Below are 20,274 nucleotides of genomic sequence, written 5' to 3' on the forward strand. Positions count from 1 at the left end.
TTGCAATAATCCAGTGTAGAAGTAGCAAATGGGTGGACTAGCATCTTTTTGAGACAGGATTTGCCTGATTTTTGCAATGTTACGTAGAAAAAAAAAAAGCAATCCTTGAAATTTATTTTATGTGGGAGTTGAAGGACATATCCTGATCAAAGGTAACTCCCACATTCCTTACGGTGGTGCTGGAGGCCAGGGTAATTCCATCTAGAGTAGCTATAGCATTAGATGATGTGTTTCTAAGGTGTTTAGGGCCAAGCACAATAACTTCAGTTTTGTCTGAGTTTAGTAGCAGAAGATTGCAGGTCATCCAGGCCTTTATGTCCTTAGTTTGGTTAACCGATTGGTTTCATCTGGCTGCATCAATAAATATAATTGGGTGTTGTCTGCATAACAGTGAAAATATGGAGTGTTTCCTAATAATATTACCTAAAGGAAGCATATATAAGGTGAATACTATTGGTCCAAGCACAGAACCTCGTGGAACTCCATGTCTAACTTTTGTGTGCATGGAGGATTCATCGTTAACATGTACAAACTGAAATTGATCTGATAAATAGGACTTAAACCATAGACTGTATGTAGATAAAAATAATGGATGTAGCCATCGTGACGTTACCTATTGGTTTGTGGATTTATATTTTGAAGCCTCATGTTTGGCATATTTGGATGAGAGAGTGGAGCTAACCGTAATGCTAGCTGCTAGCATGGTTAGCATGGTGCATTTGCAGTCTATGGTCAATTGTGATAATGCTAATACTAAATTGTGCTAGTGAAAAACAGGCTTAAAACCATTAAAACAAAATGTACTTACTGGAAAAACTGAACATTTGACTCCATAGAGGGTCATTTAGTACAACCAAATGCTGAACAAGACTTTTTTAGGAGACCAAAATGTTACTATTAACTTTCATGAACTTAAAACACACTGAAATAGCAGCGACTAGAGCTACACTTGTACTCTGTGAATCTGGTGTTCCGCCATGTTTACGTTACCTAACCAATGTTGTTGCCATGGTAGCAACTTGTCAATCACAATGTGGCCAAGCCCTAAAGCATACCCTGCTTTATCGTCAAATTTAAATTAAATAGGACCATAATTTACAAAATGAACATCATGCTGTATTGAAGAAGACTTGAAACTAGCGATTGAGAACATAAACTCATTGTGAAACTTTATTGAGGTAATAAATCAAGTGAGAAGTAGGGTCATTTCCCCATAGACTTCTATACAATTGGACTTCTTTTTGGAGCCAGTGTAGTCACCCCCCTGATGACCAGGCAGGTTTAAGGCACTTGTGCATTGGCTTCCCTTTTCAGACCCGGAACTACCTGCTGACTCAAACCAGCTTAATGCAGTTCCTTTAATACCAATTAAATGTTCTAGTCTCTGTAATAGGATGTGATGATCAGTTGTGTCGAATGCAGCACAAAGATCTAGCAAGACAAGTACAGAGAGAAGTCCTTTGTCTGATGCAGTTAGGAGGTCATTTGTAACCTTCACCAGTGCTGTCTCTGTGCTGTGATGCGCTCTAAATCCTGACTGGAAATCCTCAAATGAACTATTGTTATGTAGAAAGTCACACAACTGATTGGCGACTGCTTTCTCAAGGATCTTAGAGAGAAAGGGAAGGTTAGATATAGGTCTATAGTTGGCTAAAACGCCTGAATTAGGCTTTTTAAGAAGAGGTTTAATTACAGCTACTTTAAAGGACTCTGATACATAGCCTGTTACTAAAGACAGATTGATCATATTCAATAAAGAAGTGCTAACTAATGTTAAGCATATGTGCTTTGTAGTAAATTAGCTAAACATGCAAAAACACTGGTGGTTCCTTTAGGACATGTAGACAGTTTTAAATGATTTGGCAGTGCAGTAAATGTGGTTGTCAGATTAAGTTGTTAATATACATGAACTCCATTCTAACAAAGATTTCCAACTAACTACATTGGTGGGTAAATATCGATTATTCAGACCTTTTCTTTGCTCTCTATAAGTCTGCTTTTTGTTGTCAGCAGACCACTAGCACAATGTCGATTTACACAATAGACTAGATTGTTCTAGCTCATTGTCAGAGATTAATCTACAGTGGAACCATCGTTGTGTGTTGTGTGTTGTAGGTGTGTATGCCTGAATGATGTTGAACGCTGGACAACACAGCAGCTCTTGGACCACCCCTTCCTCAAGCCTCCATCACCTAAAAACCTGCCACAGTACCCGGATGCCAGCCCAGAAGGTGATACACACCTACATACAGTATACCATATATAAATGAAGGTGGACAAAATATTAGAAACACCTTTGAAAATCCAGCACAGCAAAACCACTGATAGATCCCCTCCAGACATGTTTTAAGATGTATATAAAATACTCTACTTTCAATAATAATTTGTGTCTGATATGGTTATTACACAAAAAAGTTAAACTATCTTAAATTATCTCTAAAATGACATCCGTTCCTTTTCCCACATTAAAAAATCCAGAATCTAGAAATATGCAAATAATGTTCATTTCGGAGGTTTAACTGGTGGAGACGAGATGTCTCCTACTTCACTGTAAAGTTTGTTCTCAGAGTTTGTGCAATGGAGGCTTCAAGTTTCCACATCACACTTCTGTAAGTAACATATTGGACCAGAATTGGCTTCCAGACTATTTGTGATGTCACAAATCATGCTCATAGGCCTACGCCGCTTAAAATCGGATTTTTAGGGAGCACAGAGAAAATTTCCACTATCAGCAGATGAATGTGAAAACAGTCTTCTAGTATCAAACTCTGTACATACATCATTCTGCAAAGAGAAGCTCAAACATCCAACTGTAGGAACAAGAAGAAAAACACATTTTTGAGTGGAGGGGGACTTAAAGTATTCTACATATCCTATAATTGAGTCATCAAACTAAGATGTGAGGTAGAGGTTTCTACAAAAACATCTTTCTATTAATCATTTGATGTTCAAAATGTCAAAAAAAAATATATATATTTCACAGTTTCTCAGAGTCCAAGGTGATGTCTTTAAATTGCTTATTAAGCCCAAACAACTGTCCAAAATCTGAAGATATTCAATTAACAGTCATATAAAAGTACATATACAATTACAGTGAAGGAGTTGGTACCACCCCCAAATCTGTAATGTCATATTGTTCTACAAAGCAGTGAGAAAATAGATAAATGAGAGAGATCTTATGAGATGTTCCAGGTAAAAATCCCCTCTAAGCCAGTCCACAGTAGCGTCTCATACTTTTTGGTCTTCTCTCAGATCTTGCTGAGGATTTTGCATCTTCGGTCATCCCAAGAAGCCACATCCTAAGTGCTCCGTTCAGCTCCGGGGTGCAGAGACAGTTTTCTCGCTACTTAGATGAGTTTGAGGAACTCCAGCTTCTGGGGAAAGGAGCCTTTGGTGCTGTGATTAAGGTATGCATTGTATTTGTGTTTTTTTTTAACACATAGAAATCACAACCTAGCTCCTTGTGGTTCTATGTCTCTTCCACGTTTCCCCCTCTTTCATCTCCAGGTTCAGAACAAACTAGATGGTTGCTACTATGCTGTGAAGCGCATCCAGGTCAACCCAGCCAGTAAGCAGTTCAGACGGATCAAAGGCGAGGTGACACTGCTCTCGCGCCTCAACCATGAGAATATCGTGCGCTACTATAACGCGTGGATCGAGCGCAATGAGATCTCCTCTGCAGGGGTGCTCAGCAATACAGACAGCTCAGAGACTCAAAGCACAGCCGACAAGCCGCCTCGGGGCAGAGATCCTCCTCAGCGCCTCAACGAACTGGGCCTCCTCGACAACGTGGAGGCCATGGCGCCGCCTCCGGCCCTGTCTAGCTCAGTGGAATGGTCCACCTCCATTGAGAGGTCCTCCAGCGCCAAGTGTAGTGGACACCAATCAAGTGATGATGAGGACGATGATGAGGATGATGATGATGATGAAGAAGATGTGTTTGGTGCCTCTTTTCTGTAAGTCTTTTTTTAATGTGCAGTAACTCAAGTAAGACTGCACAAACTCTTGATACGTGACACTTTTTTTTGTCATTCAGGCCATCAGATAGTGACTCGAGGAGTGACATCATCTTTGACAATGGCGATGAAAGCATAGAAGAGATGTCACAGGTTTGAATATTTCTGCTTCATTATTTGTCCAATTGTTTGTTAGTGTCTGGCTCAGTGTATCAAATGACTTGTGTGTCTTTCCGCAGGTTGAGCCTATCAAAAGGCCGGTGACGGACACAACAGAGAGCACAGACTCAGAACGACCAATCCTCATAGCACATTACTTGTACATACAAGTAAGCTTCATCTTCATCTCAATCCCCCATTTGTACCACTAGAGGTCACTGCCTTTCGTCTAACACATTTACTGTTCCTGACAGATGGAATACTGTGAAAAGAGCACTTTAAGAGACACAATAGACCATGGCCTGCATCAGGACCAGAATCGATTATGGAGGCTCTTCAGGGAAATCCTAGACGGCCTTGCTTACATCCACGAGCAGGTGTTTATCTGTCTGTTTATGTATTTCAGTTTCCACCCTCCTTTAAAAAAAAAAAAACCCATCTGTTACTGAAATATCCCAGAACAGCAAGGATCACCAGTTTTAGCCATGTTTTATTCATGCTTCAATTTCTATTGCTTTTTGTATAGCATAGCAGTAACATTAATGGGAATGAGGCCATGTTTTCAATCACCCATAACTGAGCAGATGCCTCCTCCTCTCCTTTAGGGGATGATTCACAGGGACTTGAAGCCTGTCAACATTTTCCTCGACTCACAGGACCATGTGAAGATTGGAGACTTTGGCTTGGCTACAGACCATCCTGCTAATGTGGTATGCATTACTGTCAGCAAGCAGTTAACTGCTTCACCCTGCTGGCAGGCTGCTTGTGGTGTGGTGTTAATGTAAAGGATTTTATTTGAAGTATTGAAACTGCGTAGCTGTGTCTTATTTCTTTGCTTAATAGTTGTTCAACTGTAGCTTTTGCAGCTACATAAAGATGTATGAAGCCAGTAATCAAGATATTATGAATCTGTGAACAAACTGTTCTCAGGCTGCAGGTAAATTTGAAGTGGAGGAGAGCGTCCCTGGAGCGATTCCCAAACTGGACCCAACAGGTGCAGAGAGTTAAAATATATTCACACTGTGTAACTCTGTTTTTTCTAATATTCATGCACCTCCCTGACATGTTATGTTCTTTTCCATCCCTGTCAATGCCAGGTAACATGACGGGCATGGTTGGTACTGCCCTCTATGTCAGTCCAGAAGTTCAAGGAAATACCAAAGCCTCCTACAACCAAGTAAGATTTCAGTTTTTTTCTACTCTGCCTCACTTGATATCCATAGAGTTATCTGGCCAAATATTATTAAACCTTGTGCAGTTGACTCTGTGTGACTTTTGTTTGAAGTTTGAATTCTTGGGTGAGTTTTTTTAGTGCCTCATATTCATCGTTCTCCTTGGTCTGTCCTCAGAAAGTTGACCTGTTTAGCCTGGGCATCATCCTGTTTGAGATGTCCTACCGGCCGATGACCACCGGGTCCGAGCGCATCTCTGTCCTAGGCCAGCTACGTGTGGTATGTCCATGTTCAGGACTGGGAATAAACATGTTAAGTAGTTTTGGTTGTGAGGGGCTTTAAAACTAGTTTGTTACTTACCTCATTTCACGCTGCAGGAGCCCATCTGCTTCCCTGAGGACTTTACTGCGTATGAGCAAGGAACACAGGTAAGGACGTAGCATTTGCTGTCAACGTTCTTCCTTCTTGTTATAAATCCACAATCTAACAATAAAAAAACCTGATAAATTGTCTTTTCTTTGTGTCTGTTACTCATTTCAGAGGAAGGTGATAGAGTGGCTGCTGATTCATGACCCTGCCCTGCGGCCCACTGCCCAGGAGCTGCTGAAGAGTGAACTGCTGCCTCCACCCCAGATGGAGGAGTCAGAGCTGCATGAGGTGCTGCAGCACACCATGGCCAATATCAACGGCAAGGCTTACCGCACCATGGTGGGCCAGCTGTTTGCTCAGAACACTACACCGGTCATAGATTTCACCTACGACATAGACCTACACAAGGTAGGGCTTCTGCTTGCTTGCTTCTGCTATACTTGTATACTATATCAGACCCAAAACCAGAAGCCATGGTCAGGTGATTGTCCTTTAAAATGTAGGGTTACACTTGAATTTGACTGGAATTTAATTTATTAAATGTGCTTTTGATGTTACAAACACAGGTGAGAGCCCGCCACAGCAATATCTTCTTCATTTGTTCTGATGAGAAAAGTATGGTGCACCCCGAGAACATGAGACCACAAGAAAAATAAATGAATTCTTGTTAAAACGCAAACTCAACATATTTTGTGAGGCTCAGTAATCTCAATTCTATCTTCGATTGGCTACCAATCTTAGAAAATCATTCTCCTCTCTACCTTTAGATGTCACTGCAGACATATAATTGGCGGCACCAACCCCTCTGTTTCTGATGGGCTACTTCACTCATCTGGTCTATACAGAGCAGCAGAAGGCCTGAGAGCGCTTAACCGGTGTCTCCTGATCCCTAACAGAGGTTGTTTGTTTGGTCTCCCTCCAGGGCAGCTTCAGCTTCAGCAGTGCCAAATTGCAGCAGCATGTGTATGAAACAATCACCAGGATCTTCAAGAAGCATGGTGAGTACACTACGCTTGTTTATTGCGTGTGCGCGTGACTCTTCACTGCATCCCACTTGGTCTTCTGACACGCCGCAAGACCGTTTTAAGGGACCCCAACATCTGCTTCAGTGAGCGGCTGCTAAACAATAAGTTCACTGTTGGGGAGGCACAGACTCAGTGCAGGTGCTTGTGTTATTTTTGTACACACTGCTGATGATATCCAGCTGTACTTATTTGGTTATACTCAGTTTGTATCTGCTCACATGCATCAGTTCTTTCAGGGTGAGGGTTATGTTATCTTATGCAGATGTTATACATGATGTTTGTCATCAGGTGCGGTGCGATTCCAGACACCGCTGCTCCTTCCCAGAAACAGGAAGCTGTATGAGGGCAGCGAGCCGGCCTGCTTCATGGATCACAGCGGAATGCTGGTTACACTGCCCTTTGACCTTCGCGTGAGCACAGCACACGCACACACATAACACATATGGGTGTGCATGTCCGCACTTGCACACCAACACTAATTATACAACTATTTGCATCAGCACACGCAAACACACACATAGTGTGAGGCTGCAATCAGCAGCCGCCTTAAGATCCTGCTACCTCAGGAAACCCTGAGGACTAAATGGTTGTTTCTACACTGTGATTGATTACAGGCTGGTATGCACTGACTTCACTGTCATTATACAAGTGCACCCAGTGTCTCAACTCTCTCTTCACTTTAGATGGCGTTCGCAAGATTTGTGGCTCGCAGTAATATAACACATCTGAAGAGGTAAAGTTGAAAGATTTAACACATCTTTACACCAGTAATCCTTTGTAAATTATACACCAGTAATAATAATGATCATTGTAAGTACAAAATGGTTTTTCAAATTACCTTTCTGTGTGTTTTTCTTTTTACTTAAAAGACTTTTTCCATATGTAGGCTCAGTCATGAACTCGGTGATGAGCCACAGTGTTCCATCATTGTCTTCATGTTAGAGAAAGTTAAACAAGGAGTTCTCCTCGTTATGCAGGCTAGTCAAATTAGCTACAGTACTCATCACCTCTGTGCTATTTTGACTATCTTGAACATAAACACTGTGAAGTAAATTTGCTACAGTTGTGTGAGTGTATTTAGGATCGTTTAGTACATACCAAGACCATCTTGGTATGTACAGTCCTCTTTCTGAACCAGCAGAAAGATAAATTTTCTGTATCTCTTGAGAAAACTGACATTCATATTGACAATAAACACACACGAGCATTCCTGCTTGTACTCTCAAAGACGAGCGTGTCTATGTTTCTCTTCATCTTTCCTAAGGTACAGCATCGAGCGCGTGTTTCGACCCAGGAAACTGGATCGCGCGCACCCAAGGGAGCTTCTGGAGTGCGCCTTTGACATCATCACACCCGTCACCAACAGTCTGCTCCCGGATGCTGAGACCATTTACACCATCTCTGAAATAGTTCAGGAATTCCCGGCACTTCAGGTTACACACATAAACTGCCTGTATTTTAAATAATCCACTCAAGTGACACATTCAGTCCGAACAGTCTGTTGACTGGCCGGAGGCCTCATTGTCCTTTTATTTTCCTCGGGATGCCGTCTTCACAACCTGTACTGATGTTGTTTTTCCCCTTTTACTTCCCACTCACATTCCTAACATACCAAAGTATGTGTAAGCCTGACAGATTTACATGGTATTTATTATTTACATAGTAAATCTGTTTTGTGCAGCTCTGTCCACTTCCTGTCCTCCCTCCCGGTACAGTCCATTTCCTGTCCACACATCCCAGTGCTGCGTCAGTCTCCAGTCGCAGCTCTCCTTGCATGTCACATGAACCCAGTCAACTTAGGGTTTGGCCTGTGCCTGATCCCTCATAGATCCTGTTTCTGATCCTCTCCACCACCCAGCTCTTTGTGTGAAAGCTTTTAAGAATATGTGAGTCAGACAGAATGAGAGGGCAGCCGGACACAACAGTCATTATTCACTGAGGCACTCATTGTACAGTAGTGCTCTTGCTTTTGACTGTAATTGCAGCCCAGAGGGTTAAAGGTGTGTTTGCGTGTTTTTTTTTTTGCGACCACAGGAAAGGAACTATAACATTTACCTGAACCACACCAGCTTGTTGAAGGCCATCCTGCTCCACAGCGGAGTCCCTGAGGACAAACTGAGCCAGGCCTCAAACATACTGTGCGACGCCATGGTCAGTGCAGGTCACATGTGCATCACAGATGTTATCCACATTGCGTGTCTGTTGCTGGATATATCCTGGTATGAATATATACAGAAGATTTATTCCCAAATATAGCAGAGATAACATTTGTATGGCCTTTTCTGGCTCTGTATTCTCCCCAGAGTGAAAAGCTGACCAAACGTGAGGTGGAGGCAAAGTTCTGCAATTTTTCACTGTCAACCAACAGTGTAAGTGTCCACTGGATGTATGAACCTTCTGTAAAAATAATCAGTCTTGCATCAGCAGCAGCAGCATACTTGTACTCGCTCGTAAACATAAAGATCTCTCCTCTTTTGCATCCAGTTGCAGACATTATATAAGTACATAGAACAGAAAGGGGATCTGCAGGACCTGGCGCCACTGCTGACATCACTCACCAAACAGAAGACCGCCGTCACACAGCTGGCCAAGCAGGGTCTCAAGGACCTGGAGGAGCTGACGATGCTGTTGCGCAGACTAGGAGTGAAACTGCAGGTGATTTGGATTCTCTAGAGCAATGATGATGTAGAGCTGTCAACATTTCCTTGTAAAATGAAAGGTAAAAGTGGAGCATCTGTGCATGTTTTCCCCCTTTTTAATACAGATGTATCCTCTTTTTAGGTGGTGGTCAACTTAGGTTTAGTGTACAAGGTGCAGCACCACTCCGGGGTCATCTTTCAGTTTGTGGCCTTCATCAGGAAGCGCAAACGAACAGTACCAGATATCGTGGCCGCTGGAGGACGCTACGACCACTTGGTGGGTTTTACTGTAGAGCTTCATCCCTCTCATTCCACATATAAAAACCAATAAATAAACTGGTTGAAGTCATGAACAAAATCTGCAGCCGTTACTTTAAAAATGTGGGCACAAGATTTTCTTCCACATATGCCAGTATGTGAACCACATTTTTTCCATCTCAAATCCAGCTCTCCTGTCTGTATTTCATTAATTCCATATGATGCATGGCTGGTGATGCAGTCTACATGGTACCTTTATGTAGTTTGTTCTCTGTGTTGCTAGATCTTGGATTTTCGAGGGCCAGCTTCCACAGTGCCAGTCCCCTCTGCAATTGGGGCCAGTGTGGCTCTGGACAAAGTCTGTGCTGCCATGGCCAGCATGGAGGAGCCAGTGAGATACACACACACACACACACACACACACTGGGATCTGACATTCCTAATTATTGTAATGAAGGAGCAGCAGACAGACTTTCATATTTAATGATGCCTTATTACAGTAGTCGGCCGCCACACAGCCACTTTTAGAAACATGTTAATAACTATGATCACTGTGACTCTTGATGCTATGCAGTTATTTTTGGAGGTGCATTATTTCCTATATTTTAGATTCATAATGCAAAATGATGTGCCCAGAACACTTCATGTAAGTCTAAATATAGACAGAAGCCTTGAAATGATACATCAGGAGATTATTTAGAACAAGGGAAAAATTTATTTGCATCTCTTATTGTTTGACTAATGTTTTTTTCACCTTGTTGCTTGGCAGAAATAGTCTGATCATCTCTGCTCTTTCTATCAGCCACCAGTGAGCTCCTGTGATGTGCTGGTGGTCCCAGTGGGGCATTCATCAATGTCCAGGGCCATCACTGTCGTCCAGAAGCTGTGGAGCAACGGCGTCTCAGCAGACATTGCTTATGATGTCTCACAGGTCAGCAGCCTGCCTGATAGAGTTGCATTTATACCTGAATGTTTTTACTGTGGCCGGGGTTTAAGGATCACTTTTGAAATCTCAGAAACCAGTGGCTTGATCTAAAGGGGACATATCATGCTTTTTCTGTTTTTCTGTTATTTTTATACAATTATGATGTCAGACTTCTATGTTAAACATGATCAAAGTGAAATGTTTCCTGAAAGTCAAAAGCTCAGGCTTCAGTTTGATCTGAATGCTCCATTTGCAAAGTTACCTCTACTTCCTCTTTGTGATGACATCAGATTGGTTGCACATGCCCACAAACGACCTGCCGTTCCGTAGCCTGTGTCACTATGTTGTTAACGTTGTCCACTCCCATATTTCGGATCAGATTCCGGCTCGAACATGTACACATGCATTTGAGAAGTTTCCATTTCGAGTAAAGAAAGAGAAAAAGAAGTGAAATGCTACTTCTACTGTTTGTTTACATAGCCTGAGGAACCATGAGAGACAAACGGCCTGTTTCAGACAGAGGCTGAGCCAGAATAAGATAAATAAGGAGTTTTGAACTGTGAATCATGCAAAGATATTCCAGTAAAACCCCAGAATACAAATATGAAACTGGAAATGTGTATAATATGTCACCTTTAAATTGGGTTTTCAGTTGTGATCTGGCAGTTGAAAAAGAACATAAACTGTTGAAACTGGTTTTCAGTGGAAATTTTAGGTTATACACATATGATCATACACACCTGCATGTTATAAATGACTGTCATGACATTTTTTTATATGTATGAAGTTCATCATGAGAATCAAGTATGCCACAAAGGCTTGAAAGCATCTCATAAGTTTTTAATATTTTTGTCCAAGAACATAAATGGTGCTACATTTGTGGGTAACTAGGTCTTTATTTATATTCAATCTTGATTTTACCAGGCAGTTACACTGATTACAAAAAAAACCCCTTCAAAGCCAAGAAAGCATCATTGCAAATGTAAAAAAAATGCATAACAAGTACTCAGAAGAGTTAAGACCCAAGCCTAAATATATCTTAGCTAAAGGAAGCAGAGTCCACTCCTCAGTAAGTCACTCCCTTTCTGTTGCTTCCGGACCTAAGATAGGAAGAAATCTGAGAACAGCACTGCACATGTAGAAGTTTAAGCAGGCGGATGAATTTATTTGAGTTTGTGTTCATCCACTGATCCGTTTTGGACTTCAACCCTCATGTTGTTGTGCGTCTAAACTCTCGACCACATTTGTTTGTAGATCCTTAAATAGACAAAGTGAATCAGCAATTGTGTAAAATGGGTGATTTCCTGTACTTCAAGTCTTGTTGTAACCTCATCCGTCCTACAGAGGGCAACAACTGACTTACGTTCCTCCCCCACCCGTTTGGAAAATGCCCCTTATCTGTCAGTTACAGACTTATCATAACAGGATCAGAAATAGTAAACATCCCAGAGAATGAGCTGCGCTTTGTGGTTGCTTATGAGAGAGGTTTACTCGACATATAGAGACAATACAATAGAGTCAATAGAGTCATCTGTTACACATGTTTCCAGCAGTTTTTTTGATAAGCTCTTGTTAGAGAAAACTGTACTGTGATTGGACAACATCCAAGCTGAGACCTGTCCCCTCACAGTGAAGTTATTTATCTTCTGGTCCAAAACTCCTGATGTCATGCCTCTGTCACATTCTTCATGTTTATGTGACAAACCCATCTCAGCCCTGTGTTTGTGTTTTGGTGTAAACGCCCTCCCTGGCACAGCACTGTATCCACATTTTAATGCTCCTCGTGTTTTGTTTTTTTCTCCTTTATTGTTTATAACCTATTGTTATGTTTTAATGGTCTTCATTGTCTTTTGTACTAGCAGAGGAAATAGGTAATTGGCCATCTTTATTTCCCCTTAGAAGCAATTAGGAAAGTTTGGGTTTGGCTGGAAACAAGTGGAATACATTCCAAATTGTCAAGTGTGTTTGTGTGTGTTTTTGTTGATTATGTATGCGTGCCGATGCTCTGACAAGTGGCGAGATGCTGAGAAACACCTTATTCAGATCTTCTCACCCTTCGCTCTCCGTCACTAGACTTTTGTTAACACCTTTCACATGCTGGCCTCTTAACAGTCTAAATCTGCAGCTTTAATTCATCCTCAGAAGGAGACAGTTCCACTCTTTAAGCTTTTATTAGCCAAATATGGCAAACCCCTTCCACATGCGAAGGCATATGGCCCAGAGTTGCCCATCTGCCTCCAGGCGATTGCTTACCTTTGACTTGATTTGTTCTGTCAATGAGAAAGTTGCAAAAGAAGAGGAAGTTTGCATGATGGCGAGACAAAGTGACTTACATACACACGCTTGCGGTACACTTAAGGGTTTGTTTGTTTGCGACAGTGTTAGCTCAATGAAACTAAATTGGGTTGACACACACACACACATATATGCATACATACACGCTATCATGGTTGAATGCAGTACCTGAATACACATAGGTTTCAGTCCTAAGTGCCGGCGTAGCGCACACTCTTCTCGTTCCAAGCAAAACTCCACTTAAACTGACTGACTGCTGCTGCAGAGGAATTCTTGCGGTCATGAATCTAGTGTTGCCCCAGAATGAGCCACATAGTTTCAGCAACCACATCAGTCACAGTGTGAACTGGGTAACTGTAACGTTTTAATTACGAAATTCCTGTAATGTTGTCAAATTTGGCTAGTGATTCTTTTAGTAAGTAATTGATATAAACATCCTGAAACCCCACCGCTGAAATCTGTGGAAAGTTCACCATCAATCCAGTGCAACAGAGACCTAGCAGTCAGCGGTTCATGTGTGTCGCATGTTCTGAAAATGAGTGTTTGTAGTTGTAGTCATTTTTTTAATGGATGCCTAGTTCCACTTACTTAAACTACCACTCAAAGTTTGTCTGACTAATTTAGCTTTTTGTCATTCCAGTCTCAGGAGACGTTATTGGACCACTGCAGGTTGGCCGGCATCACCTGCATGGCCCTGGTATCTGACAAGGAGGGCAACTATGTGAAGGTAACCCAGCCTTACAGTGCAGCAAAGCAAAGTATTGTGCAGCATATATCTGAAATCCAATTTACATACACTTGGCCTAGACCATATTTTACAACAAATAACACTGGGAAGTAGCAATGGAGATCACAGCGTGTTCCAAACTGTTTTGATTAGAAGGAATTATGGGAAGGTTTTATATAGCAGCACATGTTTAAGTCATTCTCTGACTTTCAGGTTAAATCCTTTGAGAAGGATAGACAGTCCGAGAAACGGATTCCAGAGACGGACTTGGTGGACCACATCATTCAGAAATGTCGGACCAAATTTGAGGAAAGAAACATCAGGTAAAGAAATTTTGGTTTAATGTGCCTCTCAGATGTCCGTTAACGATGTGAAGTGGTTGTTATTACAAAGTTATCCTTGTGCCCCTGCAGGGAAATATCTGAAACCATGTCTCTTCAGAACCCCAAAGGATCACTGCTCAACACCACAGGTACTGTGTTCAGTCCAGTCTGATGACCTATGTACAGTGTATACTGTCTGTTTGTAAGTCTCACCGCATTAAACAGTTGCACCTCTGTTTTCATACAGTTGTGCTTTGACTCCACCAAGGCGTATGCAGTAAAACTGTTCAATTATGAGACATAATCTTGTGATAGAATCTGCAAAGTGTGACTGATCCTAGTGTTACATGGCATTTAACTGATTTGTTATCCAGAGTGATGTACAATTAGTGCAACAGAATAATCATCTCAAGTGTTAAATTTCACACCACTTCTGGCACACACACACAGAGGGAGCCAACAAACCGCTCTAATTAAACTGAATGACAGTTCAGCGAGGGCACTTTTCACTGTCATCTCATGGGAATGTGCAAGTGTCACTTTGAGGTGTGATATGCTGTCGGACATTGGAAATGTAAAAAAGGCTCGTGGATAAAATGTGGAAATGGTCCTTTTATGTCTGCAGGCTCATCAGAGCAGCATGGGAGCAGCGGCACCATAAACATGAATGTGAATGTCATCAGCATGGAAAAGGTTTCTGCCAGCGCAAGACGACGCTATGAGACCCAGGTCAGTTTATGACGCAGACAGTATACACACACACACACACATGCACACACAAATTGTAGAAAAAATTCTATCAATAAAAATTGTGTCTATTCAGGGTCAGTATTACAGGACTTAGAAATTGATGGGGACATCCTGCAGTTCTATGATAAACCGTGTTCACGCATTCGTATCAAAGTCAAACAGGGTCACACCCAAGTCAATACCAGGTCTTAGCCCTTTTTAAACTATTGACCCAAACCAAAAGCAAACATGTTTCTTTCCCTCAGTGATTGTTTGCTGAAGTCGTCTCTACGTCACTGTCTTCTCTTGTAAATGCCTGTAACTGTACAACAGGCTACTGGTCTGCTTATAAAACAATTGCATGTGGAGATTTTTTTTTTCTTCATTTTGATCATGGCAACAATTATTATTTTCTTCCAATCCTTTTCTTTATTTCTTTCACTCTCTCTCTCTCTCTCTCTCTCTCTCTCTCTCTCTCTCTCTCTCTCTCTCTCTCTCTCTCTCTCTCTCTCTCTCTCTCTCTCTCTCTCTGTCTTTCAGATCCAAACCAGATTACAGAATCTCGGCAGCAATTTGCAGAACAAGAGCAATGACATCGAGGTTCTGGCGGTAAGTAATTTGTTTGTTTACCCCTTCATCCCTCCTCCCAGATCTCACTCCCCCTTTTTCGCTCTCCCACCTTATCGCTTGAATTCATGTGTGAAATCGCGGAGCTAGTAAAGGCCTTCTGATAGCTAAAACAGCAAACATCACAGGGAGCAACCCTTTTATAGTGATTTGCCTTGTGCTAAAATCCCCTGCTGGAGGTACGATGGCTGTGAATCCATTCCAGCCGCTACAGAACAATGAACACTAAACAGAAGGCAGCCAGCGTGTCATTTCAGGGGATGTAAATGGCTTCCATATTGAGTTTATTTTTGGTTACGTTGTAGATTTATGGCCAGATATTCTCAAAGTAAATCACCCCTGCTTGTCCTATTTACCATGTCGCTGCATATTCCAAATACATTTGTCATTCCTGTTGGGGTCTGGATTGTATCAGCATCGCCAGAGTGAATACGACTTATTGAAACATAACATGCATAATCACCTTGATTCCGGTAAGCAGTTTTACAGGCCTGTAAGTCTTCGTCGTTGCATGTCAGCAACCTTCTTGTCTATCAGTCAGACTACAGCTACTCATTTTCCAATGATAAACCCAGGAGGCCATTAGCTCCTTCCTGTGAAAGGGACATGGAGTGCTTTCAAGCCTGGTGAAAGTGGAATTCTTGGTAATTTTTCTGATGTTAAGAATTGGCTGGATTACCTTGTGTAAAAAATTATGTAACCTGTTGGACAGCAAGTGGAACAGTACATTTGATGATACTTTTTAGCTAGGTTATGACTGCTGTATTTTACAGCACAAAATGTGTAATACAGTACGTTATGAACAGTTTGTGAAGAATTTTTCTTGTCAGATCAAGGCCCCATTGTGTTTTTGTGTAACCCTGCTTTGTTTTTTTTTTATCCCCGCAGGTGGACCTGCAGAAGGAAACACTGATCAACTTCCTAACTCTGGAGGTTGGTTCCTTACTGGCTTTATCAAGAACATTGTAGAGTTAATAAGAGGCTACATCCTAGTGAAGGGCGCAAGGGAGGGAGGAGTGGAAAGAACGGCCAATAGAGGTCAATATCCCAGACAGGAAGAGGGGATCCCGTCTCCTTCCTCACAGTCCTGTCTGATGAGGCGTGGAGTGAGGGAACACCCCTGCTTTTTTCCACAGCCAGCGAGACTTGCTACAAGATTCTAACTTACACTCCTTTAATAGGGCTCACACATACAGAAAGGCACGCACTAACGTTAACAAAACGCATACTTAAGAGGTGTTAATATTCACATTCCAAACTCCTGAGCGAAACTCGGCTCATAAAAACCCTTGTTCCCGAGAGCTGAGGTTTAAAAAAAAAAAAAAAAAAAAGTTTAATTGTATTGTGTTAAGAAATATGACGAGGGGAGAAAAATGCTCTTAACACCACTGTTATATAAGCAAAAGCCTCCACTACATAATTGAACGGGCCACCTATACAGCCAGCTCCTTGCAGCACATGTGTCAAAGAAAACACACTTAGTATATAAAACGCATGACAATACTCAGTGTGTAAGCCAGGCGAGCAGGAAAGGCCTGTTTTAAATATGGCAAATTACCCCGAGTCACACAAGGAACAAAGGAAATCTATAAACCCAGTGTAGCTTTTAAACGTCACTGCCCCGCTACACTTGACATGCAAAAATATACTCTTTAGTCTGAAGATGAAAAACCCCATTCATTCTTCCAAAAGGCCTTCTACTTTTTAATTCTGAAGAAAATAACAAGAAAACAGGCTCCACAATTTCTGACATGATAAAACTAAACTGTACCAGGCTTTGTTTGAAGTCCAGTACAGTATGTGGTCTATGTATTTGTAACATTTTGTCACGTCGCCTTGACTCTTTTCCCATCCTCTTGCTTTAACTTGCTCTTTATCTCTCTCCCCAGTTTGATTGTGAGGAGCAGTTCAACAGCAGTGTGAAGACTCTGCTGTCCCGTCTCCCCAAGCAACGCTACCTGAAGTCCATCTGCGATGAGATCCACCATTTCAAAATTGCAAAAAGGTGCATTGGGGTGTTTGATTGGGGGCTTTTCCACATGTTTCTGTAGCCCTAAACTGTTGAGTTTCTTTTGTTGTTGTTATCAAAGCAAAAAGAAATGTTTCATGCCAAGCCCAGCTAGCTATCATATATTGTTAATAGTCTAACAAAACTAAGGGTTGACAGCTGTGCTACAAGCTCTTTGAGACTGTATTTAGGCACAGTGGTGCTTTGAGCTGAATTTTAACATCAGCATGCTAACATGCTCACAGTGACAATGCTAACATGCTGCTGTTAAGCAGGTATAATGTTTATCGTGCCCATCATCTTAGTTTAGTGTGTTAGCTTGCTAACATTAGCAAATTACCACTAAATGTTAAGCACAGCTGAGGATGTCACTAGTTTGGTGACTAACCTAAATTATTGGACAAATATAATAATATAATTTTGACTTGATGGTGGGCTTAGATGAAAAGTCTGAGGATCACCAAATTAATTACAATTAATCCTTAGGGGGGCATGAATGTCTGAACCACAATCCATCCAATAGTTGTGGAGACATCCTCATGGTGGCACTAGAGGAAAAGTCAGGGAATCACCAAAGTCGATTACTATTAATTGTCTTCAAACCCTGAATGTCTGGTGGTAGATGCTGAGATATTTCACTGGATACGTGAAAACTTTGATAGTCTCATGGTGGCGCTGGTGGAAGAGTCAGGAGATCTTACAAAGTTACATCCTCTGGACACCATGGATATCTATCCCAATAGCTGTCAAGACATTTCACTAAAAACTCAAAATGCCAACTTTATGATGGCGCTTCAGTGAATAGTCAGTGGATCACCAGCAAAACCATGAATATGTACAAAATTTCATGGAAATCCATCTCTGGGTCTTTCAGACCAGATTGGACCGGCTGATACTGCCATCTCTAAAGCCATGCCAACAGTGTGACTAAAAACTGCAGTCAAATTTACGACATAAACGTTTACAAGTGTCATTAATGACATATTGAGTGCACTGGCAAAAATGTCAAGATGTAGTTTGTTGCTATGGTGATGATACAGTAGTATTTTTAACAATCAGAATTTTTAGTCAATTAGACCCGATGCATCATCCTGTCAATCAGCTGTCACAGTAAACAGCCTGATCACACCACTCTTCTCTCTACCCTACCGCATTTTATGAAAGAAAGAAACTATTTGAATAAATACTACTTGAATTTTACAATTGAAAAGATTTTAGGGATGTAGCAAAGATCTAAAAAAGTGGAAATCCAAAAGTGTATATCCGTGTCACTTCTAAAACAGTCAAAATTCTTTAGTTTTAAAACACTCTTTTCACATGCACAGCTTTGTCTTTAGTGTCAACATGTTTTTTATTGAACTTTTCCCCCTCAAAAGTAAAAAAACAACAGGAACTTGATACAGTACAGACATTTTCCGAACAAACAGTTGTAGACGCCTCATCTCAGCAGGAGCACTCGTGGAAGATGAGCCCCCCACGGCTTCACCTCTCTGCTCACTCCCACATGTTTCCATCCACTATTGACTAGTAATTTTTATTAAAAATGAAACCTGAGGCAAAGAGTGGAATACAATTAAGACCACTTAAATAACGGCAAAGAAGGCAGACTTCCTTTTACGGGCAGCTGCCACCCCAAAGCTTCCACCAAGCCCACACACTCCAGGTGTAACAGTGACAGTCAGTCCTTCAAAGGGAGCTATTAGACGGATAACTACTGCCTTGGAGAACATCAAATCCTCAGCTGATCCCATTTCCTGAGGTGAAATCTGGAGAAGGATTTGCCTTGTTTGGTCTTCTGATGTCTGGCTCTTAACACCCCAGTTGATTGACACTGAGACTGCAGCGCATGGGGCGGGTTAACTTCATCCATTACTGAGGTTGTGGATGAAGTGGTTATTATTCCCAAACTCCCCAGCAGAACATTTTTTCAAAGCCCAGGCTAAATCCTCCTGTTGTGACGCTAGTGAATACCCGTAGAGATCAGCTCTGTCAGGGATTCAGTGGATTTTCTCTTTCATGAATGAGATCGTAACAAAAAAAGAAAAAGAAAAAAATCAAAGCCACTCTTTCTGGCTTCCCGTCTGCCTCACCAGAGCAGTTGGTTTTAATTTCCTGTCTCTGCTGTGTGTTTGATTTGCCATTTAGGGGAAAAAGTCTTAACTGATAAATGAGCCTCACAGAGGCAACAATGAAAGTATTCAGGGGGTGTTTTTATGTTTGTTTTGTTGTTTTCATTGAATGTGAGGCACAAGCAGCTGAGGCCAGATGAGTGGGCTCATGCAGCAGTCAACTTGCTGCAGCACAACCATAAACTAAACTTTTCCCAAGGGCTTTGCAGTCACTGAGCTTTGCTTTCAGCCAAAACTTTCATTTTGGCTGCGTTTAAATCTCTGGTATTTCAACAGGACCTCTTAATCTAGAGAAATGTAAGATTTTGGAAACCCTCTCGGCTGAATTTCATTGTCCTGATTTTGATATGTCCTATTTGGATGTCCTCCATTTAGACATTTTTTTGTTTTTAATATTCTTTGAAATCATATGATTGACAAATGTTGTCCTCTTACAGGGTGGCTGTGGTGGTCTTATACAGCTACAAGGACGACTACTACAAGATCCTTCTATGAAAACCAAGGTGTTCCACGGACGTTGGAAATATCCCGTTTTGCTTCAGGCTCAGTAAACTCTCAGATACTGTTTCCATCCTGGACTTAAGAATCTGCCTGAAGATTGACAGATTCATACCGTTTTTTGTTTAGAATGTGAACCCCAAAGACACAAGTCTTTTTCTTTACCATGTTCAATGGTAACTCAGCTCTTTTACCCAAACTCCATCATTTCCAGTGTTTTGTGGTCCCCCCTCAACAAAAGTAGGTTTGTTGGACTTCATTGCCTTAATAGAACTGTAGAATTTGAGAGAGAAAGGGCTTTTTATTGATAACTATGTGTCATAAATACAATAATGTTACATTTCTAACTATCAATGGGACAGAAAGTAGGAATAAATCACTTTTTCCCCACATGCTGTGATGTGTTTTAAGTGTAAATATGAACCCCCCCCCACC

At 41.5% G+C, this 20,274-nt stretch overlaps 1 protein-coding gene across 1 annotated transcript in view; it reads left to right on the forward strand.

The window, feature by feature from the left end:
- eif2ak4 (eukaryotic translation initiation factor 2 alpha kinase 4) overlaps positions 1-20,229 on the forward strand; it is a 26,864-nt gene extending 6,635 nt beyond the window's left edge. The window contains exons 10-39 of the mRNA XM_042388689.1: positions 2,116-2,231; positions 3,253-3,407; positions 3,508-3,956; positions 4,037-4,109; positions 4,196-4,285; positions 4,370-4,492; positions 4,721-4,825; positions 5,046-5,109; positions 5,213-5,292; positions 5,465-5,566; positions 5,665-5,715; positions 5,828-6,064; positions 6,579-6,654; positions 6,970-7,091; positions 7,365-7,414; positions 7,946-8,114; positions 8,716-8,832; positions 8,985-9,050; positions 9,166-9,336; positions 9,463-9,597; positions 9,862-9,969; positions 10,381-10,509; positions 13,439-13,525; positions 13,739-13,848; positions 13,939-13,997; positions 14,474-14,577; positions 15,118-15,186; positions 16,093-16,137; positions 17,094-17,209; positions 19,779-20,229. Coding sequence (XP_042244623.1) covers positions 2,116-2,231; positions 3,253-3,407; positions 3,508-3,956; positions 4,037-4,109; positions 4,196-4,285; positions 4,370-4,492; positions 4,721-4,825; positions 5,046-5,109; positions 5,213-5,292; positions 5,465-5,566; positions 5,665-5,715; positions 5,828-6,064; positions 6,579-6,654; positions 6,970-7,091; positions 7,365-7,414; positions 7,946-8,114; positions 8,716-8,832; positions 8,985-9,050; positions 9,166-9,336; positions 9,463-9,597; positions 9,862-9,969; positions 10,381-10,509; positions 13,439-13,525; positions 13,739-13,848; positions 13,939-13,997; positions 14,474-14,577; positions 15,118-15,186; positions 16,093-16,137; positions 17,094-17,209; positions 19,779-19,836 — 3,436 coding nt within the window. The 3' untranslated portion in view covers positions 19,837-20,229. The remainder of the gene's footprint in view (positions 1-2,115; positions 2,232-3,252; positions 3,408-3,507; positions 3,957-4,036; positions 4,110-4,195; positions 4,286-4,369; positions 4,493-4,720; positions 4,826-5,045; positions 5,110-5,212; positions 5,293-5,464; positions 5,567-5,664; positions 5,716-5,827; positions 6,065-6,578; positions 6,655-6,969; positions 7,092-7,364; positions 7,415-7,945; positions 8,115-8,715; positions 8,833-8,984; positions 9,051-9,165; positions 9,337-9,462; positions 9,598-9,861; positions 9,970-10,380; positions 10,510-13,438; positions 13,526-13,738; positions 13,849-13,938; positions 13,998-14,473; positions 14,578-15,117; positions 15,187-16,092; positions 16,138-17,093; positions 17,210-19,778) is intronic.
- The last annotated feature ends 45 nt before the right edge of the window (positions 20,230-20,274 follow it).

The sequence above is a fragment of the Thunnus maccoyii genome, chromosome 16 (assembly GCF_910596095.1).
Source record: "Thunnus maccoyii chromosome 16, fThuMac1.1, whole genome shotgun sequence".
NCBI classification, from domain to species: Eukaryota; Metazoa; Chordata; class Actinopteri; order Scombriformes; family Scombridae; genus Thunnus; species Thunnus maccoyii.